This window comes from Saccoglossus kowalevskii, chromosome 3 (genome assembly GCF_978046115.1).
Source record: "Saccoglossus kowalevskii chromosome 3, keSacKowa6.1, whole genome shotgun sequence".
NCBI classification, from domain to species: domain Eukaryota; kingdom Metazoa; phylum Hemichordata; class Enteropneusta; family Harrimaniidae; genus Saccoglossus; species Saccoglossus kowalevskii.
The window spans coordinates 1,841,929-1,867,680 of NC_140643.1; the positions used below are offsets into that span (position 1 = coordinate 1,841,929).

The 25,752-nt window shown below is 38.6% G+C and overlaps 2 protein-coding genes across 3 annotated transcripts in view; one reads left to right on the top strand and one right to left on the bottom strand.

Moving 5' to 3' along the window:
• The window catches only part of LOC100372553 (nuclear transcription factor Y subunit beta-like), an 82,091-nt gene extending 75,510 nt beyond the window's left edge, over positions 1 to 6,581 (bottom strand). The window contains exon 1 of the mRNA XM_085496677.1: positions 6,440 to 6,581. The gene's annotated coding sequence lies outside the window, so the exon portion shown is untranslated. The remainder of the gene's footprint in view (positions 1 to 6,439) is intronic.
• Positions 6,582 to 7,037: 456 nt separating this feature from the next.
• LOC102804505 (ubiquitin-like protein 4A) overlaps positions 7,038 to 25,752 on the top strand; it is a 48,383-nt gene continuing 29,668 nt past the window's right edge. For both annotated transcript variants that reach the window (XM_006825306.3, XM_085496684.1), the window contains exon 1: positions 7,038 to 7,178. In XM_006825306.3, the coding sequence (XP_006825369.1) occupies positions 7,125 to 7,178 (54 nt within the window). In that variant the 5' untranslated portion in view covers positions 7,038 to 7,124. The remainder of the gene's footprint in view (positions 7,179 to 25,752) is intronic.

Here is a 25,752-nt window from a genome sequence, read left to right on the forward strand (position 1 = left end):
GAGGCTGTATGTTCTGGGCTTAGAATCTGTTCTATTAATATCACTAATCCATGAATCTGTGTAGTGGGGTTCTTAGTTTTCTCTAAGAATGATATTTTTGATATGGTAATGGAGTATATATTGTAAATGTTCCTAATTTTGTGTATGCCTTCAATCCATGAGTCTTTATAACAATGTTGTTCAAGTTCCCTAACTGCAAGGTATGTGTAACTGATAGGACCATTGTTCCTAATACTTTGGTAATATTCAACAGATTGTAGCTGTATTTTTGAGATTAATGGTAATCTCCCGAGTTCAAGTCTACAACCAATTGTGCTTGTTCTATTGTTAACATTTAGAATGTGTCTACAGTATTTTATGTGGTATTTTTCAGTTTCAGTTTTGTCCCACTTGTCTGGTTTAATTGTTATTCCCAAATTTCAGATGCATAGAGAAGTATTGGCAGTTGGACTGTTTCAAATAGTTTTGTCTTAATCTTAATGTTGTTTGTATTGTTCTTGTAAATGTTTGCTAGCATATACTCTGTTTTCCTTGCTTTATCCGAGAGTCTGTCCACGGTGTTGATTAAGGAGCCATTTGAGCTAAAAGTTCGTAGTGTTACCATATCTGAATGATGATACATCTGTTTTGTGGTTGTTTTTTGAGAATATTAGAATTTTTGATTTCATCGTGTTCACTTCCAGTCCCTATTTATTGGTGTATTTATAAAGGTTGTCAAGTGATGACTGCAGACCAGTCTTCGATGTTGAGGTGAGTACAATATCGTCGGCAAATAGTAGGCTTGATATTGGTTGGTTGTCAAGTTCCGGCTGATCAACTGCAGTGACATTTAACAATTCGACCTTGTCATTGATAAAAATGCTAAAAAATGCTGGACTGAGTGGGCATCCTTGCTTAACTCCATTATCAGTCTTGAAGGTTGGTGTAATTTTGTCTTTCAGTTTTACATGGAAAATAATGTTGCTGTACATGCTTTTAATTATCTTGTATATATGGCCGTTAATGTTGTTCCTTTGTAATTTGTATAGCAGACCAGTTCTTCACACTGTATCAAAGCATTTTTTCAGGTCGATGAAGCAGAAATACAGGTTTTTATTCTTTGATTGGTATTTTTTTACCATGGTGTGTGGTGTCAGAATATGGTCGACGATACGGTGCTTTTTTCTAAATCGTGCCTGATTTTTATGAATAATATTGTTGTCTTCTAAATATCTGTATATTCTGTTATTCATAATCATTGCAAATAGCTTCCCGATGGTGCTGCTAGTAGAAATGCCTCGATAATTCTCAGGATTTAAGGGGTCATCTTTCTTATGGATTGGAGTGATTGCATTTATGTTCCAAGTATCTGGGTATTGTCCTTTGTGTAATACATGTATGTGGTTATATAGCTTTTGAAGTGCTGTTTCTAGCAGTGGACCGCCAAATTTTAGCATCTCCGCTGGTATCCTATCTATCCCTGAAGATTTTCCCACCTTTAAATGTCTAAGACAGATCATGATTTCTTTGACCGAGATGTCTTCGTTTATAGTTTCATTCTGAATGTTGTTTTCCTCCTCAGAAGTCAGCTGTTTGTTTATTTCTTCTTGTGGGCTGATTGGTATGTTAGAATTTTTACCTATGGACTGAAAATGGTTTATCCATTTGTGATATGGTATGTCTGGTAGTTGCTTTGTTTTGTTCTTGTTGGTGTATTTTCCAATCAATTTCCAGAATTCCTGAGTATTAGTCTTGGTGTTCAAACTATTAATCTTGCCCTGCAAAGTTATCCACTGTTGTTTTTGTAAGGTTTTTACATCTTTTTTGAAGGCTTTTTTCTTAGCATAGTACATATTTCTTGTGTCTTTTTCATATGGTTTATGTTGAATAGTTTGTGCCAGTTTACTCAGTTCTTTTTTCATCAGACTGCACTGTCTATCTGTGTGTAAGTATATTCTCTTCTTTAGCTTTTGGGATTTTCTGTGTTGTTTTTTTTCACAATTAAACAGTCATCTGCAAGTGTTTCTATTGTTTTGCTGGAAATTTCTAGCGATTTCATCAGTTGTAAGTGTAGAGAGATCTTTTTGTATGAACTTATTGATATCTTGTCCTTCTTTGGTTTTTAGATAAAGTGTATACAGATTTTTGGATTCTCTTGACCACTTGTATTTTCCTGGAGTATTTTCTAGATGCTGATTTAAGTTAGTGTTTTTTTCACTGAATCGTGGTAATCTGATCACAGTCGTTATTTGGCAATGGTCTGATGCAATAGTGGGTTCATGTACTTCGAAGTTCATGACATGTTGTTGTAGCTGGTTGTCACAGATTGTATAGTCCACTGTACTTGCACCATTCCATTCATAACATGCGAGTCTTCCTAATCTGTCTCCTATTCCCCTTCCATTTAAAATGACCATCTGATTGGACCTGCACATTTTTATCAAGTTTTCTCCAAATGTATTTTTCTGGGTGTTCATGTTATGTCGCTTTTTGGTTAGTGTATCACATGTGTACATACCGGGTGTTGGTATATAGTTGTTCTCATAGTCTTCTATAGTGTCCACTAAGTTGGCTGTTCGGGCATTGAAATCTCTTTGTAGCATGACATAACCTTTTTGTTTGTAGGTGTTGATTTCTGATTGTAATATACTATAGGGATCTGTATTTTTCTTTTCATAATATGATGAGTTGGATGGTGGGATGTAGACTGTACACAGGTAAATATCCTTTTCCAATTTGAAAAAGTCTTTACACAATCTGCACCACAGAGTAAAGTCACTTGTTTGTTGTTGAATAGTTACACCAAGTTTGATTGATTGTTTAATGAAGATGGTGATGCCGCCTGAGTTGCGCCATGCTTTGTTTGGCTTTTCCCTAATCTTATGGAAAGCGAAATATCCTTCTGAAGTTGGTATAAGATTGATGGAATTATTATCTAGCTAGGTTTCCCTGCAGCCATAAATGTGGTATTCTTGGATTGTTGTTTGTATATTCAGCATTGTTTTGTCTTGTTGTCTTGGGCTGATGTATTAGGTATATAGTTGTAACGTAGTCCTTGTGAGTTTAATTGAGCAATATGTAATAGTTGGTGTTTAATTCTTGTATTTGTTGTACTACCCATAATTATTGCTTCAAGTCTGATTGCAGTGATTGCAGTTGAGTTTCAATGAGTTTCACTCTGGAGATTAGATTATCATTACCAGTTTTTCCCCAAACTTGCTGGAAGTTGTAATGTTTTCCAGGTGTTGCAGCAATAGCTGAGTAACTGGCATCTGTTCCGTCAGTTGAAATGGTGTATGATGGTTTATACATGTAGGTAGTTCTTTCTGGACGGGCTTCAAGGTTAAAATGCTTCATGATGGCTGATTTGATGTTGTTAATAAGGATGACTGAACCCTTTGCTTTACTCACATGGATGCCATCTTTACTTAGATGAGACTAACCAATGTTTGACATACTCACTGTGAATCTGGTGGTCTTGTTGCACATTCTTTCAATTGCTTTGTTGATTGCTTCATAAGATTCCATTGTTTTCCTATTCCAAGTACTTCTTATAGTAACATCACATAGAAATAGTTTGGTATTTGGTAGTTTCTGTTGTACAGTAGATATCAAATCTTTATAATTATCAATGATTTTTTTCTATGCTGCTTCCATTATCTATGTCATTACCACCAATATTAATAGTGGGACTCTTTATGGAAAGTGGAATGTCATTTTCAAGAACAGCTTGTCTCATTGAATCAATGGTTGCTCCTCGATAGATTAATACCATCTGATTTTTTGCTAATCTGGCATTACTGATGTTGGATGTTTGGGAATCGCTCAAGATCAAATGTTCAACTCTTCTAGGGATGTTGCGAATATTACTGTGGTGAGTCTTGTTTGGTGAACTATAAACAGGTGGTACTGAAGCAGGGGGCCTCTCTTTTTGTGTAGCTGTCGCTGGAATTGGTTTATTTGTTGATCTTTGTTTTCTCATTTTCCTGGGTGAGACTACTGTTGTCCAGCCTTTCTCATTATCAGCATTCTCATGTATGGTTATTGCAGGCTTGCTGTTGTTAATGGTATGCGCTGGTATCATTTCCTTTCTTATCACTTCATCTAAATAAGTGTGCAATTTATCAAATCTTTCGTCGATGAAATTGAAATGCTTCTTATCAAGTTCACTTCCGAGGTTATTAATCACTTTTGTCTTATTAGATAGTTCTTCTTTCATTTGTGATAACTGTATTACATTTGTATTATTATCAACAATAAGACTGTTTAATTTCATCTGTAATTATTCTTCTTTCTGTTCTTTGCCCCTCAATGTGTCCTTAAGGTTGTTGATCTCCTGTTTTTGTGTTTTAATTTCTTTTTCTAGAGCAGTAACATCATGGTGATTACACTTACTATGATCTGGTGATGTAAGATTTTTAAGAATCTGGTTACAACCTTCAGTGATCTTTGAGTCTAAATTTGTCATCATTGATGCTTGTGTTTGTTGTATATGTTAAAGTAGACTGATGATATCAAGAAGTGAAGACTGTGGTAGATGTGGTTGTTGTTGAAGTGGTGAACTCAGTAATTCAGGATTATTCCTGACTGGTATTCTGCTTGGAGTAGCATCCTTTACTGTAGGTCTTCTTGTGTCAATTTTAAAAGGTGTATGAATGATATCTTCATCTTTACATGACTTGCTAGGTTTATCTTTGGAGTGTCTGTTGGTCTTGCTAGTTTGTGCTACAGTGTTTGCAATTGTTTTCAGCTTCTCCTTTGTCTCGTCTTCATTTTTCTTGAATTTCCTGTCCACATCTGTCATCTCTAAAGCAAAATATGTTGCTTTATAACGTGAGTTTGGCTGTCTTACACGCTGAGGTCTTTCAGCTATCATTTGTGACACTGTAGGTTGCGTTACCTTTAATTTAATATCTAATAACTGACTAAGTTTTTGAAAGAAAATGTTTCCTTCATTAACAATCCAATTAAAGTAATCAGTGCTCTGTATTAAAACTGTACCATTCTTGTATATTTTAAATGTTACAGTGCTATTATCAGAGTTAATTAGATGAAGTTGTTCACTGCCCTCATTCTTTTTTATACAATAAGTAAACTGTTCTACTGGGTAAACAGATTTGAGAGCCTGGATCCAAATATCCCTGAAATTTGTAGATGATTTAATGCTAACACTACATTTATTAAAAATTATATCTATTTCACTACCTATATACTTCTCAAGAAAATCTTTAACCTGATCATAATTATTTAATGGTTGCTTAGAAGGGGTAATATGAATTAGAGTGAAATCAACACGAAACAGAAGTACAGTGTGTAGTAAACTTGTTAATTTGTGGGTCCATGGGTCCTTTCATAATCGTGTGAAAATGTTACATTTTGTACCACGTAAATATATTCATCGAAAAGAATGGGGCAACCATACTTTTTTGGTCACTGTGGCAACTACATGTATCAGATGATGTCATGGTCCCCTACTGACCACAAAGGCAAAATCAAATCAAATTTACCATACTATTAGAGGAGGACCCACAGACACACAAAATAATAGAAAAGTTTATTTGGACTAAAAAAGGCCCTTACCCTACAATTATAGAGCTCATATAACCTTTTCGCCACCAGTTCCGTCTTTTCATGACAAATTCACAAAATAGACGTGTTTATAGTGCACACTTTCCGAAAATTGGGACAAAAATAGCCAAATTTTTTGAGTAAAAAACTGAAAATTGACTGAATTTTGGCTGAGTCAATTAAGTGAAAAAATGTAACAAAAAAAAAGCACTGTCATTAATGCTAATTCATTTTCAAGAAAGTCTTCTTTTTACTGTGGGTGTACAAAGATGCCCATAGATTTACAGCTGAAGTTACTTCAGTTTGCAGCTTTGTAACGATAGATATTGAAACTAGTGGACATGCAGGAGTGTTTTTATGTGGAAACACTTTCTACTGTCGATGTATTAGCACAGGGAAGACTACTCGTATGTTGGCCTGTACCACCTGTAGTCTCAAGACAATGTAGTTTTAGGCACATTGTTTCATTACCTAGAGTATGAAAATTGCAAAATTGAGAAAAAGGCTTCCATCCACATTAAGTATTAAGTAATATCACGTTTATCTAAGACAATTCCACATATGGCCTTCAACATATAGCAAAAAGCAATCTATTTGCGTAATACAATTGTATATAAGAAAAAAAAAATCCTAAAGAGTTTCGTGAAACTGTATTAAGCAAACTCAACTAAAAAAAATCATCATAAAATCAGTATCGGTAAAATCGTTAAAAAAATTAAACTGATCTTCAAATTTTATTCTTGCCCTCAAATGACTCACTGGTAGACAGCGTTGGCTTTTGACAACAATGCGAGAACAGAAAATATGACAAATCGTGGGGGCGAACGAACGGAGATGACAGTGTTCGAAATATGTCCACTGTGACAAACTATCATGGCACAACTTGTCTTACCTGTATTTACATGAGCTAGACGAAAAGCTATGGTTGGTTGTAGTCCAAATAGGACAGTCGTACTTTCAACCAGTAAGATGTAACGTTAATGAGAAAAAACGCTCTGGTTGGTGTTCGCGGACAAAAGATGCACAACAGCGCCACCGCCGTTATTCTTATTTACGGTGTCACCCAATATCAATATTCTAGGAACAACAACTATTACACAACATATTGGGGAGGAAACTTATTTTAAAACGTTAAATTGATAATAAATATAATGATAAATCGCACAGGAACAAGCATAGATTTGAAATTTGTTGCGAAGTTTCATGCATACGTGTTCGTGTTTGGATAGTGTCGGGAGAATAAACGATTAATGTAATGGCCAAATGGAGATTCTGTCGTTTAGTTCCTGTTTTGAAAGCCCTCTAGTGTTAACCCCTTCAGATTTTTTTGTTTGTATGTCTGAAGTTTTAATTTGAAATAGTCTGCATTTTGTGGTCACAATGGATTTAGCGCAATGGAACAATTATTGTTGCTATGTCTGTAATATAGCCAACTAATTATTTTAATAGGTTTCGATATTGTTAGCTTTCAAATCGGACTACTTCCGGGTTATTGTGCGCCATCTTGGTTATTGTTTCATACCTTGAGATATTATGTTACAGTATATGTAACTGCCAGTGGAAAAGTTGTGTAAGATATGTTGATATACGTGAAAGTCCTTCAGTCGAAAGGAAAAGAATGCAGTATAGAGGTATGTCCGCAAATGTCCTGTCATATTTAATGTTATGTTGACGTAACTATAAAACCAGTTGGAAGTTTAATGTATTTTGAAAAAAAAAAACTCCACAAAAAGCACACAATTTAGAAAATAGGAAACTTAACATTAAAAAAAAGTAAAACGAACAAATATTTAGGCATAACCATAGCAAAAACACTGAATGATCATACACAATTTACTGAAGTGTATAAAAAATGAATGACAATCTTAGCATGTGAGGGCGCTTACGCTGATGGCAAGTCTGTTGGGATTTCGCGGCCACTATATGACTTTCGCGTTCACCCCTCGTTTACGCAATTTATATTTATTTTTCAAGAATGTTTCATCGGAATCGCAACAGACTGCAAGCAAGTCTAAGTATGGTGATGTGTTATGGCATAGCATAATCATGCCATTAATGAATTATGGGTGTGGAATATGGTTTCAGGATAGCAGAGAAATTACAAAGTATTCAGCATCAATTTGGGAAATTTTTATTCAAAGTAAATAGAAATGTGGCAGGACCTGCAGTGTTGGGGGACATAGGATGGGAAGACTTGAATTACATCCAAGATAAAGTGTGGATTTAATACCTGGGTAGACTTGAGAAAATGAAAAACAATAGATGGACTCAAATAGTTTTTTAAGAAATGAATACTGGCTTGGAATTGGTCTAAATATGTAGGAAACATTCTAGTGACTAATGGCATGGATCATATCTATGGAAATGAAATACCCCAAAATCCAAAATGGATAAGAAGTTTTATCAAAATCAGTAAAGAAATCTTTGTAGGACATCTAATCATATAAGAAAGGAAGAAAAAACTACCCAATGATTAGACCTAGCCTGCTAAATAGAAACATACCATTGATGAACCCAATGCTGCATCACCTGTTAATGAGACGGCACTCAGTGATCAGACCATGCAAAGATCAACGACACAACGAATGTTTTCAGAAAATAATGATGTATTTCCAATTTGATGACCTAAAAAAAATTAGCCACACCATTGACAATGCCAGGCAGATCCATCTGTCTATTAATTTGCCCACCTATTTTATTTTCAAAAACTAATTACAGCAAGTCTCAGAAGTATTGGGGCAGCCAATTTGCAAACTTGCTTGTGAATTGGCTAACTACTTCGGTTTTGACTGAACGGTTGTTTTTCGAATTTCGCTGGTTCCGTTCGCTCACTTAAAATCCAAAAGAAAAATTAAATATCGCCATATAACTTGTTTTCAGTATGTGTTTATTGTGTTCACATAACCATCAACTTGGGTAGCTGTGATCACCGGTGATCGTCACAGCTAGCAGAGCTTTGAGTGGGAAAAATAACATTTCATTCACTCATATCAATAAATCTTTTTGCTGGATATTTATATAGTCAATTATTAATATGCATCGAGCAGTAAATATATATTGTGAATTTCCATGATACTTTGTAAGCAATAATATCGAATCAGTATGATAGCCACAGAGTTGAATCGACATGTGTCTGTCATGTTTGAAAGTAAATTCATTCCATACAAGCATCTACTGTAAAATACTTTATTTTAGCTGGAATTAATTTTAAATGAAAAGACTTTTTGGGTGTTTTGTATGGAATTTATTTTCACTGATTTTTGACAAGTTGAATGTAAAATATAGGAAACCTGGTACTGGTATATTCCCTAAATTTTATTTTCTCTGAATCTTTCCTTCAGCGAAAATAGTGCAAATTAAATCCAAGCAAAAATAAAGTATTTTACAGTACTGTGTGGACCACCCGGGTGCATGAATTGACGATTTTGATTGGCCAAGCACGTTAACGCCTGTCATAATTCTGTGATGAGTAGAGCTTCCTGATAGCAACATGTTTAAAAAAAGAAAGAAAAACAAGCCCAAGTCTGTTCTGTCATAGTGCTGTTGCTGGTGTATTTTGTATTATACTGAAAAGGCAACCAGTATGAGAAAAAACAGTCCCCATTACACGTATCATTTGGTACAGTATATCTCTTTGGGAGGATTTTTGACATTTGTTTGGTTGCACCAGGATTTTTTGCTGCAATGAATATTCAAACCCAGAGCTAACGTGAATTATGGATTAAAAATGCTTGGTAGAAGTTAGTTGAATGACCGTCAATGATCTCGTTCAAAGTGTGCATCATTATGCTATTAACAGGGCTGAAAACCATCTTATTTAAAGCAATGCCAAAATAGCCAAAGCGATTGCTGACCTGCTCCTAGACGATGATTGGTTTGAAGCCTTCACTGTCGGTGACCTGTCAAACACAAATTACCGGTAATCTAGTTGTAACTTTTTAGAACACTAACAAAACAGCCCTTTTCAGGGCCACCCATATCCTCCAAAAAGGGGTATGGCATGTACCAAAATATGTGTGTGTAAAAAGTTCCGTTTTGAAAATTGGACGGTTGTTGCCACACATTGACTGTTTGTTTACATATTCATTGCAAAACGGTGCACATTTGCTCCTTCTCTGTCGCACAAAATACAGCAGTCTCACTGATTGGCATTTTTCTTCCTCGCGACCAATTGAATGGCTAGAAAATAACATTTTGAGCGTGGCGTGATGCATGGCTTTTGGTTGGGTTGCCTGCCATCTGCTCTGCTTCCCTGCGATGTTTCTTGTTAGTCACAGTCCCTAAACCATCCAAAGATACGAAAGAATCTTGATCACTATTAAATTGGTGAAAACACAGTCACTCTACTAGGACGGTTAGGAAGCACTATTATTGTTAAAAGGTGTGAACGAGCAGTTTCTGAGAACCTAGGCTGGTCTCAAAACTATGACGTAATTGTCACCAGAGGGCGCATTTTTTCTCCATTATTCATTGCGTTCGATGTTGCTCGAGACGACCGTGAATTTTTAGCTCCGCTGTCGACTTTGTCGAGCGGAGCTTATCATATGAGTGATTGTCTGGCGTCGTCCGTATCAATGTTTTACTTTTTCGTCTTCTTCTTGAAAACTACACGCCTGAATGCTTTGATACTTGGTGTATATGTACCTTGGGTAGACCTCTCTTAGATTTGTTCATTTCATGATGATATCTTCAATTCTCTAATTTTGGTGAATATTTTTGTAATTTTTGGTAAAAAGTGATATTTTCAACTTCTTGTTAAAAAGCGCAAGTCCAATTGCTTTGATATTACATAGATAGGTACTACATGTGGACCTATCTCATATTTGTTCATTTTGTAATGATATCTTTAATTCTCTAATTTTCATGAATATTTTTGTAATTTTTGGTAAAAAGTGATATTTTCAACTTCTTCTTGAAAACCGCAAGTCCAATTGCTTTGATAATACATATATAGGTACTACATGTGGACCTCTCTCAGATTTGTTCATTTTGTAATGATATCTTTAATTCTCTAATTTTAGTGAATATTTTTGTAATTTTTGGTAAAAAGTGATATTTTCGACTTCTTTTAAAAAAATGCAAGTCCGATTCCTTTGATATTATACATACATAGGTACTACATGTGGACCTCTCTCAGATTTGTTCATTTTGTAATGATATCCTTAATTCTCTAATTTTTAGTCCCTGTTCAGGCGCAGCCTGAAAAGGAAACTTTATACTTCAGGTTTTGTCCGTTTTCTGTCTCCAACATTTTCTCAGAAATTCTACAGCAGGTATCAGTGAAACTTGGCAGGTTGATGAACAAGTGTCTTCCGAGTATGCACATAATTTTTTTCCAGATCTGAAAATTCCAAGTGGGTCTTTTTCACGATTTTTATCAAAAATTACCTCTCCCGGCAACATTGACAGAACGTCTGCGCATGCTCAGAATAAATTAATTACCGTAAAATTCCTTTTTGAGGCCGCGGCTTTAATTAAAATTCATTTTTTCAATGGACGAATTCAGATGCGTGAAGTCTTGGTGCGGCTTTAATTAGAGCACTCACTTCGGTAACAGTGGGAATTTTTTTCAGAAAACAAAGGCCAGAAGGGATAATGATATGCTAATGAGATGCACGACACTCGATTGCAACTTTGTTGCAATTCTAAGGCACTTTCGGATTTTTACACGCAGACAAACTTGTACACGAACGAAATTTCACACTGTATAACATACTGCACAATAAATAATATCTACAAATAGATTTGTATGCATTTGCAGATTACGGTACTGTATACTACAATCTCTTGAATAGACTAATTCGTTAGCACCAGTCACTCTTTTAGTAACCGTGCAGACAGCCATCTGACACAGTCGATTGCGGCATGTTCGACTTCCGGCAGAGTGACTGTACATTCTATGTTTAATCTAGACATCGGGGTTTTTAAAATAAAAAAAGTCAATCAAAAAAAAAATGATAACGAAAAAATACTCAGTACATTATTTAATGTAATATATATTTATTTTCTTATTTTTGATAACGAAAAGTATATTCTAAAAGAAGTCAAAACAAAAACGAATGCATTTTATAGTAGCAAATGATCACGGTAACGGTCATGCTGCGTTTCACACAAGTGAATAACTTACTTGTTTTCAAAGTGTTACAATTGCTGATTATTAATCAGTAGTGATTACAATAATGTACAAAAATAAATTCGTTGAATTGTTGTGAAAATTCAACTTAGTTTCACCGCAAGCGAATGATTTTGGTCACATATAAATGCTCGATCGATACGATATCCGCCATGTTAGTTCAAACATCTTTAGTGACTTGAAACTGTTATGTTGACCTGATAGGTCAAGTCGCTAATTAACCAATCGAAACGCTGGATGGTGCCGTGATTAAATTACCATAGTTCATTTAAATATGTTAATGTAGTTCAGCGACCTCATGGTAAAGGAAACACAGAAGAGATTTACCGTTGTTGTAGTGCGATCGTTTGGCTTTGATTTTGATGGGAAAACGGCATGATTTTTTTTAAATCAAGAAATTAGTTCTTTTCGAAAGATAAGCTGAGCATTGAAGAAGAATTTAACACTTTTGAAGATAATAACAGCTCATTGTCGAAACGCAGTTTACCCAGTCACGTTACCCACAATAAACCTGTACTCTGGAATAAGCGTAAATGACTACGGAAAACCTTAATTAGACTCTAATTTAAGCAACAGGAATCATTGAAATGTTCGAAAAATTATGCCTTAATTTAAAATTAAATGGTATATTTTTTTCTGAAATATGTGGTGGCTGGTTTGGTTTGTGAAAGTTTGGGGTGCGGCTTATTTTGCAGACTTTTCCCTGGGATCAAAACTTGTCAATTTCAACATGAAACAATGTCCCAAGTTAGGGGTGCGGCTTCTATTAAAGCTGCGGCCTCAAAAAGAAATTTTACGGTACTGTAAAATATTTTATTTTTGCTTGCAACATTTTGCAAAATCCATCGAATATTCCCTTTTTCCTATATTTTACAGTCAAACTTGTCAAAAATCAATGAAAATAAATTCAATACAAAAAACAGCCAGAAAAAGTCTTTTCAGCGAATGATAATTCCAGCTGAAATTAAATATTTTACAGTAGATTAGATCTGTGAGTAATGCTACAGCACGTGATTTCCGCATTGCGTGCAATTTATTATAGTACTGTTTATACATGTATTCTGTTCGGCTCAGTGGTCTCATTCACTAGTTACTAGAAGAACTAGTAACCTTATTTGATTTCAAGAACTTCAAGAAGGCGGCATAAGAGACGTGTTTGCAAAGGTAAGTTCTCCAGTTTCTACAAAATTGAATGTATTTTGGGGTACGATTGGTGTACATTCCGTGACGTATGTACGGACGTGAATATTATGATGATTGCCAGCTTTATATTCTTGTGAAAAGCCAAAAAAGCAAACAATTGTCTCCAATCTACGAAACTAGTTTGTAAATTGTATACCTAGTCAAATTATTGTACACGGACGATTAATTCATGGGGACATAGTTTCAAGTAAATCGTTATCCGGTATTTTGCTTGTGCCGCGATTTCCGAAATATCTACAACTCGGGGGGGGGGGGGGGGATGTCTCTGTGTCGATCAACTTATTCATTATATAATAGTAGGTTGCCTATGATTATATTCATATTTTTATGTTGTTAATATTAAACTGTTAGTTGTAATGAAGATTTTGCCGATCTCGTGCGATTCGACATGGCCGATGTGCAGTGACAACACGTGTATGGACAATCGGTCGAGTAGTCTGCGACGGACCATGAAATCGCCTGGCGTTTTTTCGGCATTTTTTTTAGTTTTTTTTAAAAATATTTTAGATATTTCATTCACTCCTGGCGCCTAAAAGAGTCTAATTAATATTTTACCGTAATCATTGACACCTATTGTGAATAGCCCGAATGGGTAAGCTTCGTTTCGACAATGAGCTGTTATTTCTGCAAACAATGTTAAGTTATTGTTTGAATGCTCAGTTTATATTTTGAAAAAAACTAATTTTTTGATTAAAAAAAAAATCATGCCGTTTTCCCCGTCAAAATCAAAGCATAAAGATATTGCCAGAACATCGGTAAATCGACTACCGCGTTGCGTTCACCACGAGGTCAACGAACCGTCATTAACATATTTAAATGAGCCACGTGTAAATGAGAGCATGGCAGATATCGTATCGCTTTGAGCATTTACATTCGACCAAAATCATTCGTTTACGATGAAACTAAGTTGAATATTACTTCCAATTTATAAAAATTCAACGAATTAAATTTTTGTGCGTTATTATAATCATTACTGAATAATAATCAACAATTGCAATACTTCGAAAACAAGTAAGTTATTCACTTGCGAAACACAGAATGACCAGATTGTGCTACCGTGATCATTCGCTACCGGTACTAACCACTAAGCAATGTATTCGTGTTTGTATTTATTCGAAACTTCTTTTAGAACATACTTTACTTTTCGTTATCAACAAGATTATAAAAAAAATAATGCATGTTACAGTATGTGAATTTTTTGGGGGGACTCAATTCCAACATTTCGCGAAGCCTATGAACCAAAGGCCTTTCACTCTTCTCTGAGTGTGACACCTAAACCAGAGGTTTTATGGTGTATAAACTGCCACTAAATGAAAAGGCTGTTGAACCTTACTCAAATTTATAAGTACATGTTATTATGCATTTCATTATGAAAACTGACTAAATTAAATGTGATCTTATTTTTAATTATGATTATGATTTATATCGGTAATGACATTTTCATCCAATATTAATTGTGCAATTGTTAAATTGCCTACCTACACATTTATTGTTTTTGTTTCTGTTGCCCTGAAATAGACATTTGTAAAAAAAAAAAAAAAAAAAAAATCATGCTTGATTAAAATTCAAAAAAAAAAAGATGTAGTCATGTAGCCCCTTCCTGTTACCTGTTTTCAACTTCTTCCAAAGTAAAACTGGCGAAGCCTTGTAATTGCCATACAATCATCAGCTGTGGGAAAACTTGTATGTTATTGAAAATCTTTATTTTGTTGTCTGTGAATTAATATTTGAAATGGTGTAATGGTGCAAAATATTCTCAAACAATCAGTCTTCTGATGACACTACACTGCACATTTATGCACAGTCAGTATCCCAATGCACGATCACAGCTTACTAAGTGATGATGGTGGTTGAAATGGAAAACTGAATACAAAAATCCAGTAATATCTCAAACGAATTTCCGTCTGCTGTGAATGCATGTTTCGTTGCATCAAATAAATAACCCAATTTTATGATAGACAATCTTGTGCCATACAGGGTCAAGTGATTGAGCAATAACAAATGTGATTTTATGTATTAGGTCATTGAATGTATCCAAAAACATGGTACCAATGATCTGAAATTTCAGGAGTGCTCGCTGAAGGTCCTGCGTATTGTCTTTTTCTTTTTCAATCCTGCATTTCAGTTACTAGAATTCATACTAAAAAAAATAGTTTCTGTTTTTTTTCTAATAATTCGGCCACTTTCAAAAACAAATATTTTTCCATGGTCGAAATGCAAGAAGAATACAAAACTACTGTGATTGCATAGCGATACCTGTAGGGCCATTGTCAATTAGTTCGCCTGATCAACACAGCGTTATACATAGGACTGATATTTAATCACGGAGAGTAAAATCTTGTGATACTAATCTCTAGAACCAACTCAGATTGGTACATATGTCTTATGAACCCACATGTGTATATCTTTGACTATACTCATTTTAAACTTTTTTTTTTTACAGTGGTGCTGTGAACTGAATTGAACATGTGAACATGGAGTGTCAGGGACTTTATTGAAATGTTGTACACAAATTTCATAAAATCCTGAATATATCTAGAAGTCAAAATTAAATGGTTTACAGTATTTTATACCCATTAATAATAATTGAAATATCACTGCACTAAAAAGTCTTCAAACAATTATTGTTACTTCTCCATTGAAGGTTATGAGCAAACCAACCTTTACTTGCTCTGAAAACATAGCTTTTACAAATTTTTTAAATTAACAGATGTTCTTCTATGTACAATGAATACATTTTAAATAATAAACCTTACTGTGTTAATAACAAATTGTATTTGACAACATGAGAATGATTCTGATGCCCAGTGATGATGTTCAAACAAACCCAGGTCCTGGTAATATACTAAGACTTGATTAACAAAGAAGTCATGTACATCAAGGTTCACTCAGATTTATGAATGCAGTTTCTTGAGCAAGTATACATGTATGACAAATAGTTTTGTTGCACTTGTGTACTCTGAGATTCTGAACATGGGTCAGTGGAAGTTTTTAGTTGTCAGTACAAAACTAGATCATCGGAAATCACTTTATGATGAGTTGTATCCACAAAGAGTACATATTTATTCACCTGTTTGCAGATGTTCCTTGTACAACTTTATAATCAAATAACAGGGACTGTGACATTTCATGTCTTGTAGTAAATATTTTTGTAATTTTTGGTAAAAAGTGATATTTTGGACTTCTTTTAAAAAAACGCAAGTCCGATTCCTTTGATATTATACATACATAGGTACTACATGTGGACTTCTCTCAGATTTGTTCATTTTGTAATGATATCTTTAGTTCTCTAATTTTAGTGAATATTTTTGGTGAAATTTTCAACTTCTCATTGCTTTGATACCTCAGGTAGATCTCTCTCAGATTTGTTCTAATTTTGATGAATATTTTTGGTAAAAAGTGATATTTTTCGACTTCTTGTAGAAAACAGTTAACGGTATTGCATGACGTCTGGGTGCATCCAGTGCCGCGGTTTTGAGACAAAATATATCCTCTTTCATCAGGACTTCTTCAATTTCACTTCCACTGAATTGAAACAATCATCGGCCTCATCTTCACGGACGCATACACAACTTTCCAGTGATGCTATTTTAAAGAATGACCTTTGGCCCAACGTTTTTTTAATATTCCTGGGAGCTCTTGAGGTACGTCTATAATACTGACATCGGAAATATCAGTAGTTCCTTCAAAATTTAGGGCTCATATATGTACCACATATATTCATATTAAAACTCTGTAGACGACAATGTTAACATATGAGGAGATTGCTATATGAAAATGATAAACAAAGTTGAAAACATAGTGCAAAAATGGGAAATCAACATGCCAGTAATCAACCACATGAAAATAACTAACATGTTGGCCAGCTCAAACTCTTGCAAATCTCAGGTAAACAAGACACACGTACTGTATTTGGATTGCACCTAGAAAAATCACTGGAAAAACACCAAGATTAGAACATCCAAATACACACAGAATAAGCCCACAGGTACACAGCCACTAATAAACAAAAGACCACATGTTAGTCTCACGTTTGACCCAGGTGATGCACGCCCAAAGAGGGCGCACCCGAGGAAAAATATTTAAAAAAATGTCATTGGTTCTTGCAAAGCATTTACATTAATTAGTGATTGGTTGATCAGTGGCATGAGACCAAAATACCGTCTGTGTACCACAATTGAAAGTTTGATTTCAGCGAATCCTTGAAAGGTTTGTTGAGGGCAAGATTCAAGGGGTTGCTTCAGATTGGTACAGCAGGCCGCATCAAACACAGTGGCGAGGTTGTTGTCGTGTAGTTTTTTCAAAAAATCTTTGCATTGATGTACTCTGAATACATAAAATATTGCCAGGGCTTTTTTTTTCGGGTAACCGCAGCTTCTGACATGACAATGTCACATACGGAATGATAACAGTGTCTAAATATCAATGCATTGTTTACCATATTTTTTACTTGGCAAAATGGCTGCCGCGCTGGGTGTGAACTGCAGGAATACCGTAAAAACTCGATTAATTCGCGGTCTCTATTAATTCGCGCACCCATTTTATTTTCGAACGCTAATTTTTGACTCCCATGTGCGAAGCACAAAATGGGAGTCTTTGCAGTTAGTGTGTCTGTATGTGTGTGTGTATGTGTGTGTGTGTGTGTGTGTGTGTGTGTGTATGTGTGTCCGACTGTTCCACTGCTATCTCAAGAACCATACATCGGTTTTTGATGAAACTTGGTGCATAGATGCTCTGGGCCAATGCGCAGATTTGATTAGGTTTTGGTAAAAATCCATGCTCGTTAATTACCTAATTTGCATGATAATTAGCTAATTTTTAGCAGCTGTTCTATGACTGTTCCACTGATATCTAAAGAACCACTCATTGGATTTTGATGAAACTTGGTACATAGATGCTCTGAACATATGCGCAGATTTGATTAATTTTTGGTAAAAATGCGTGCATATTAATTACCTAATTTGCATGATAATTAGCTATTTTTTAGTGGTTCCATGACTGTTCCACTGATATCTAAACAACCACTCATTGGATTTTGATGAAACTTGGTACATAGATGCTCTGAACTAATGCTAGGTTTTGATTAGTTTTTGGTAATAATCCGTGGATACTAATTACCTAATTTGCATAATGATTAGTCAATTTTCGGTTTTTCCACTGATATCTCAAGTACTAATCATCACATTTCAATGAAACTTGGTACATAGATGTCATACGACACTGCACAGACCTGATAGTTTTTATGGTAATATCAGTACATATTAATTACCTAATTTGCATAATTAATTAATTTTCAGCATTTGATATAAGTAGTTAGCATTACATTTCAATGAAACTTGGTACTTACATACTCGAGGACTATGCAGAGATTGATTGTTTTCGATAAATATTTGTGCATATTAATCACCTAATTTGCATAATTAGTTAATTTTCAGCTTTTCCACGGTATCTCAAGTACTAATCATCGCATTTCAATGAAACTTGGTACATAGATCCTTTAGGACTATGCAGAGACCTGATTAGTTTTAGGGTAAATAATTGTGCATATTAATTACCTAATTTGCATAATTAATTTTCAGCTTTTCTACTGATATCTAAAGTACTAATCATCACATTTCAATGAATCTAGAATTATGCAGACCCAATTAGTTTCCGGTAAATATTTGTGCATATTAATCACCTAATTTGCATAATTAACCAACTTTCACACTGATATCTCAGGTACTATACATCACATATCAATGAATGTACATGGATGCTGCAGGACAATAGACAGACCTGAATAATTGTGGGTTAAAATCTGTACATATTAATTACCTAATTTGCATAATTAACCAATTTTAAGCTTTCACACTGATATCTAAAGTACCGTAAAAACTCCAAAATTTCGACCGGTTTTAAATAATTGGTGTTAGATATGTGACGTGTTTTTAGAGTCAAAATTAAGGTGCATTTTCGGACGGTCGAATTTTTCAGAATAGAAATCAGCAAATGAAAAAATGGGGATGATAGACAGTGTGCTTCATTAGTTTTTAAAAAATGCAATGTCCGTCAATTGACGTAAACTTCCTCATGTTTCACGGTAAAAGCAAAGGTCATCAATCAGTGAGTATTATGACAAGCAAAACAAAACATCAAGACGCGGAGAAGAGGTCAGCACAAAACTAATAGGTCAAAAGACAAAGCTGTCTCGCACTACCTAGAAAAACTTGCGAATGTTCGAAGTAAAGAACCCATTGGACAAAAGATGCATGAAAGTTTAGCAAACTATCTCCCCGACCCAGTGCAATGTATCCGGTTAGAATCAAAGCTCACGTGTCCCTTATTTGAGGGACCAAATTCTGCCGTAAATTCGCCCTTGGATTAAAAAATAAAATGGGATTTAAGAAAATAAAATGGGACTTTTAAGGTGTATTTTGGCGTCATTTTTCGGACATTTCAATCAATCCTGCCGGCTAAAATAGAGTCTAAGTTTTACCGTAGTCATTGACGTTTGTCTATTCAAGAGTACACGTGTATGATTTTTATCGTGACTAGCGTGAGCGGGTAAGCTTCTTTTCGAGAATGAGCTGTTATCACTGTGAACAATGTTAAATTATTCTTCAGATGACCAGTTTATTTTTTTAAAACAACTAATTTTTTTATTTAAAAAAAATCATGCCGTTTTCGCATCAAAATCCAAGCCAAAACATCGTACTACAACACCAATCTCTTCCGCATTGCGTTCAATAAGATTAACATATTTAAATAAGCTATGGTAATTTGAACACGTTGGCATCATCCAGCTTTTTGATTGGTTAATTAGCGATTTGATCTAATTGACCTAAGAGAACATGGCGGATATCCTACAGCATCAAACGTTTATACGAGACCGGAATCATTCGCTTACGATGAAACTAAGTTGACTTTTATTTGTATTTCATAACCATTCAACAAATTTATTTTGTGTACATTATTATAATCACTACTGAGTACAGTAATAATCAACAATTCAGAAACGCAGCATGCCGAGATTTTTGTGTTCGTTTTTATTTCAAACTTCGTTTATTTAGAATATATTTTCGTTACCAATAAAATAAAAATCTCTCAGTCAATCAGAAACCCGGATTCATGCCTTCGAGGAAGGTCCCGTTTGAACGCTCACATCGTTTTTTTTTTCGTTTGGGGGAAAACTAAAACTGGTCGCAATTTTCGAATAAGAATGAGTCGGCAATTTTTAGTGGAGTCGAAAATTTGGAGGTAAATAAAACACCGAAACCCGGCAAATAAATAGGCGACCGAATTTCTAGAGGGGTCGAAATTTTGGAGTTTTCACGGTACTAATTATTCCATTTCAATGAAACTTAGTATAAAGATGCTCTAGGACAATGTACAAACCTAATTAGTTTGGGGTAAAAATCTGTTCATATTAATTCCCTAATAAGCATAATAATTCATAATTTTTTGGTTCTAATCACATTTCAATTAAACTTAATGACATAGATTTTCTGTTACATTGCGCAGACCTTATTAGTTTTACACTCAAATCTGGTCATATTGATTTTCTGATTTGCATAATTAGTTTTCAGCTAAGTAATTTCGAATTATATTTAATGTGTCTCCAATACTCTCAGCACATGGGAGTTCTTTCTAAGCTTTCTTTGATTAAATGTATCCTTTTAATTTGTGGCGTTCAAAAACATGTTTAAAATTGTATCCTATTAATTCGCGAGCCAGAATAAAGTGGATAACTCGGAATATATTGCATGAAGACATTAAAAATATACAATTCACTACGTTCAATTACCCACCATAGACTCCGGTCACTCAAAATGACTATTTTGAACTGTAGGCATTAATCAGCGATTCTGCCGATGGCGGAGAGATAGAATCCAGGTCAGGGGAAGCCCCATGACCTCAAGATTCTTTTACCCCTTACGTCACGAACCCACGTGACTGAGGCCACCTGGCACCGCCACAGGCAGCCATCAATCACTCTTAATTTCTCTCCGCCTCGAGTGGAGATGAAATCTAGTAAGCTCTGCTGGATCGCCTGCCTTTTTTCCTGTCCGGATTTATGGCTTGGGTTGTTGCCGCTGCTCGGCATCCGACATTGTAGCTGGTAGGATAAGTTTTCCTTGTCATTTTTACCCTCGTGTCGTTTTCCCCTTTGTGTGTAGTATTTTTCACAGCAAAAAAAATCAAAATCCGGCTCCACTACGTAACCAGTTGGTTTTCATGGCGGCACCTTTTACAACTGTAATTCGTTTCCCTCATGCATGTCGTCTTTTATTTTCAATGTATTTAGCAATATATAGATGTAATGACAGCACCAGGGCTCGCTGCCGTTTTCTTTCCGGTCTCCTTGTGTTTCGAGTCGACCGTGCAGTGGTTATTTTCAGAATTTACCAGCATAGAACCCGCATCCTAGATACTTTGTCGTAGCTATGTGCGGGTTTCAGGGTTTTTGCGTAAAAGTGTGTTTTTTTTCACTGGAGTTCTGAGGCCTGAGATTTTCTTTTAAAGCCATCAAAATCTTTGAGACTGACCGCGTCACAGCAAGGTCGCGCGTCCAGTAAACAGATCGGTTAAAGTGAGTTGCGTGTTTGGCATGAGTGGAAAGTCCTCACACTCAGCTACCGGTACTTCATGTACCGGGACGTCGAGTAAGAGGCCCGACGGCGGATGTACCGATATTTTTCTCGGTCTCCCCCGCTGATCGGAGGGCATCCTCACAGTCTGTTTTTTCAGGCGGTGTTTTACTCAATTTTACCGGCTGCAGCGAGGCTGTGCCCCTGGAGGCTTTCCTCCTATGGGGCCCGTTGCGGGTCTCTTTGTGGACCCTTCCTCGCATGGCGCCCGGTTTGCTTCCGAGTTGAGGGCTTTGGTCGAAGGACTGTCGGGGCAATTGCGTCCCTGGCAGGCCGGGTAGATCAGACTCAGTCGGAGCGAGCTGTCTCCACTGTGTCCCCTCGGTGGGCAAGCAGGAAGAGACACGAAAGCATGTTTGCATTCAAACACGTCTCTTCCGGGGAACCCCCGTTCCCAGGCACGGCTCTCCCACTATTTTGGGGGGTGGCCGAGGCTCAGGCTAATTGCACCGGTCCTTCTCTGGATCCTCGGGCACTGAATGCCAACGGGGTGCTGGCAGCCAAGTCTCTGATCTCGGGGCAGGGCTTTCAGGGCAGGGCACACGTTGACCCCCCCTACTTTCAGCCAGCTAGGGTTCGTCACGCGGTAACGGTACAACGGTAATGAATTTTTCCTTGTATCCGGTCCCCGCTGTGGGTTTTGACTCCTTTCTTCCGACCCACGGGCGTCCCCAGAGGGAACCGACACTGTCATGAGACGCACAGTCGAACACGCTCCCTCTCACATATTTAAAGTGAAAGAAGATGCAGTTCGCTCACGTCGAATACAGCCGGTACTCCGGGCAGTCCCCCAGAGTCTTCCATCTATATGACTCGGTGAGCCATGCTTTTGGGGTGAGGTGGTGTATCATCGATCCCAGTGATACGATGTATATACATCCACCCTTGATCCTAGAGCGACCACCTAAGGATCCAAAGCAACCCCGTCGGCAAGTCTCTCCCTGTCCGCCTGAGTGCGGAGTGGGGCGCAGAGCACGCAAACGGTGTTGATGGGCGGCATTGGTCAGCCGCGGAGGATGTAATGCTTAAGGCCCCCGGGTGGGGATAACATTAGGCAACACTTCCCACTGGACTAAAAGCTACCCGGTCGGTGTGGTTTTGGGATCAGACCCCATAGCGTGTGATGAGACCAAAACGCCCCCAACCGGATTCCAAGGCTCCTTCCCCAGACCCCAGTACCACGAATTTGGCAAACCGAGCAAAGGGTGTTAGCCGCGTTCCATGGGTGTCTTTGCCAATTGAAGACGACCCATCCAGCCATGAGGGCAGAGTTGCTTGAGCACATTATTATGCTTGACCAGCACTCTGGAGACCTTGGAGGCAGAACGCACCAGCCTCCTAGACCAGGCAACATTTTTACTGGTGGGTCACCGCACATCTACATGCGACACCCCCTAGTGTCGCCTGGCTCTCTTGGTCAGGGCCACTACCGTGCTACGGGACGCGGCCTTAGACGCACGTGTTTTTGCCGACAAGCTGAGCCGGGGTACGTCCCCCACCTCAGTGACGTAGACTGGACATCCTCAACCCTCTTTGTTCAGGGAATGGTGGGTACAGTCTCGGAGCTTCGGAGTGCAAAGAACCAGAGGGTTCAGATCGAATCCGCTGGCCAGTTGGTCCTGCCATGGGCAAGCGGAGGGCACCCCAAGCACAGAAAACACAACGCCCTAGGGCGTCGTCCGCTAGCCAGAATCAGCCAGGAGGCAAGCGCTTATACCCTTCCATGGGAGGGGAGGCGCATCCCCAGGGAGGTAAGAGCCAGGTGGTGGCTCCTCACCCTCCCTGGGTGGACGTCTATCCGGCAGCAGGGGAGGCATGTTTGACGCTCACCTCTGCAACCGGGGGGGACAGGCACGTGTTCGGTGAATGGCCAGGTCACAACTTAGTGACTACTTCAGGCCTTGGAGAACTCACCTTATGGGGGAAGGGAGCCCCCCCCCCCCCCCCCCGCAACTGCCGAACACATGGCCACATATCCCTGTCGTACACAGATTGTGCCGGTGTAGTCCGGTTTGGAGACGGTGGATGACCGATCCCTGGACCTTTCCAGGTGGTGACATCCGTTTACGAGATACCGCTGAAATCTCCATTTCCCCTCGTCAGTGTCCCCCCTGTTGGGCACTGCCAGGGGACTCCCGCAAGACGGAAGCAATCAGACAGGAAGTAGCAGTTTGCTGGGGAAAGACGCCATACACAGGGTACATCAGCCGGAACTGAGGCCAGGCTTCTACCCAAATGTGTTCGTAGTACCAAATCTGCAAGTGGCAGGCGTCCAGTTTTGGACCTCGGCAGACTGAATCAGTACATGCTCCTCGATCGGTTTCACATGGAGACACCATTCAGGGTTCTTCTCTCCATCCACTGTTTTGACGGGCTAGCCCCGCTGGACTTAAGCGAGGCCTACCTGCAAGTATTGATGCACCCAGTGAGTTGCCATCTCCTTTGTATCGCCCAGCTGGGCCAAGTATTCGAATTTCGGGTGCCCCCGTTCGGGTTAGGTGCAGCGCCCTACATGTTCACCAGTGATGAAACAGGTAGTGCTGCTGCTTCACCAGATGTCAGTACACCTCAATCCGTACCCAGACTTCCAGTTACCAACAACCCGGGCAAGGGGTAATAGCCAAATGCGTCAGGCTAAGACGGGATTTACTCCACCAGTTGGGCTCATTAGTAAATCGACAAGTCCCACCTCGACCCAACGTACAGTTGGTGTCCCTGGGCATGGAGTTTTGACACAGAGGTAAGCTTGGCTTAGCTATTTCAAGCGTATTGCTTAGCGCTAAGCAGCCTAGCCGAATGCCTAGTCAGCGTTCCCTCGGTGTCCCTCCGTGAACTAATACGGATCATCGAAATGATGACCTTGGTTTGAAGGGTCATTTCCCAGGCCGCACTACGCAGCCGCCCGGTATAACACTTGTTATAATGCCGAGCTCTCCTATGGGAACTAGATAGGCGGGTTTCGATCTCGGACCAAGTGAAGGAAGCCCTGCCCTGGTGGTCGTCACTGGCCAACCTCGGACAGGGGAGCCCCTTGGGCACGCTCGCCGCAGGTATGACTCTGGTAACAGCGCATCTATTGGGCCAACAAGCCCAAGGATATGGCCCCCGCATTAGTTTCGGGACTGCCATATCAACCGGCTCGAACTGAGAGCAGTGAACTTAGCACTACCACGCTTTCTACCCGTAGTTTGAGACCACAGAGTCCTGCTCCGCACAAGCAACGCAGCGGTGGTCTCCTTCAGGAAGGAGGGGGGACGCTTTCCCCATCGTTGTCAGTCCTAGTGGAGCAAAATCTTCCTTTGGTGCCTGGAATACAATGTGGAGCTAGCCGCACACCACCTTCCAGGGGTGAGGAACAGTCTGGCGACGCCCTTTCAGGGCGGCTTCGTCTCCAGAACACGGAGTAGCTGATACCCCAGTGGGTAGCCTCTAGGCTGTTTCGGCCGTGGGACGGTTCAAGGTTGGACCGTTTTGCCGCACCCCGGAACGCAAAGCTCCGGACGTACGTAACACTCCTGCTAACTCCAGAAGCCTGGGCCAGGGTCGCTTTGCTCGCCCCGTGAACCCACTTAGTTGTGTACACCTTTCCTCCCTTCCCGCTAGTTCACCAGGCACCGGAGAAAACTTCGACAGGGGCACACCCGCATATTAACATGGGTTGCACCCAATTGGCCAAGCAAGGCCTACATATGTAGTTTCCACTTCTGTTGGAAATGCTAGTCGAAGCGTCAGCAGTGCTTCCGGACTTACCGGACCTGCCGTCCCAACCAGACGACGCACTACCAACGAGCCCAGCAGGTATCACTTACACGCATAGAGGCTCTCTATACGAATACGAAAGCACATACGAAAGCCTTATCTGAGCGGGCTGCCAACGTCCTGGCCAGGGCGAACAGGGATTCCACCTACGCGGCCTACATTTCTAGGCCGCAAGCATACGTTGATTGGTGTAGCGAAAGGGAGATTGATCCATACCAGGTAGCAGGCTCCTTCGTCCACCTGTTTGACGAAGTAGGTTTGTCCTAAGCAGCGAGTGTTGGCTACAGGTCAGTCTTGTCCCCCACCACTCAGAACATACGGGAACAAGACTAGCCGATTGTCCTATTATTAGGAAACTATTTACTGCTTTCCAGACGCCCAGACCCCATACAAGGGAGCCACCCAACTGGGACTCATCGGCTGGGTTGTCTGCTCTAAGCAGACCGCCCTTCGAGGCTCTCCAATCAGCACCACTCAAAT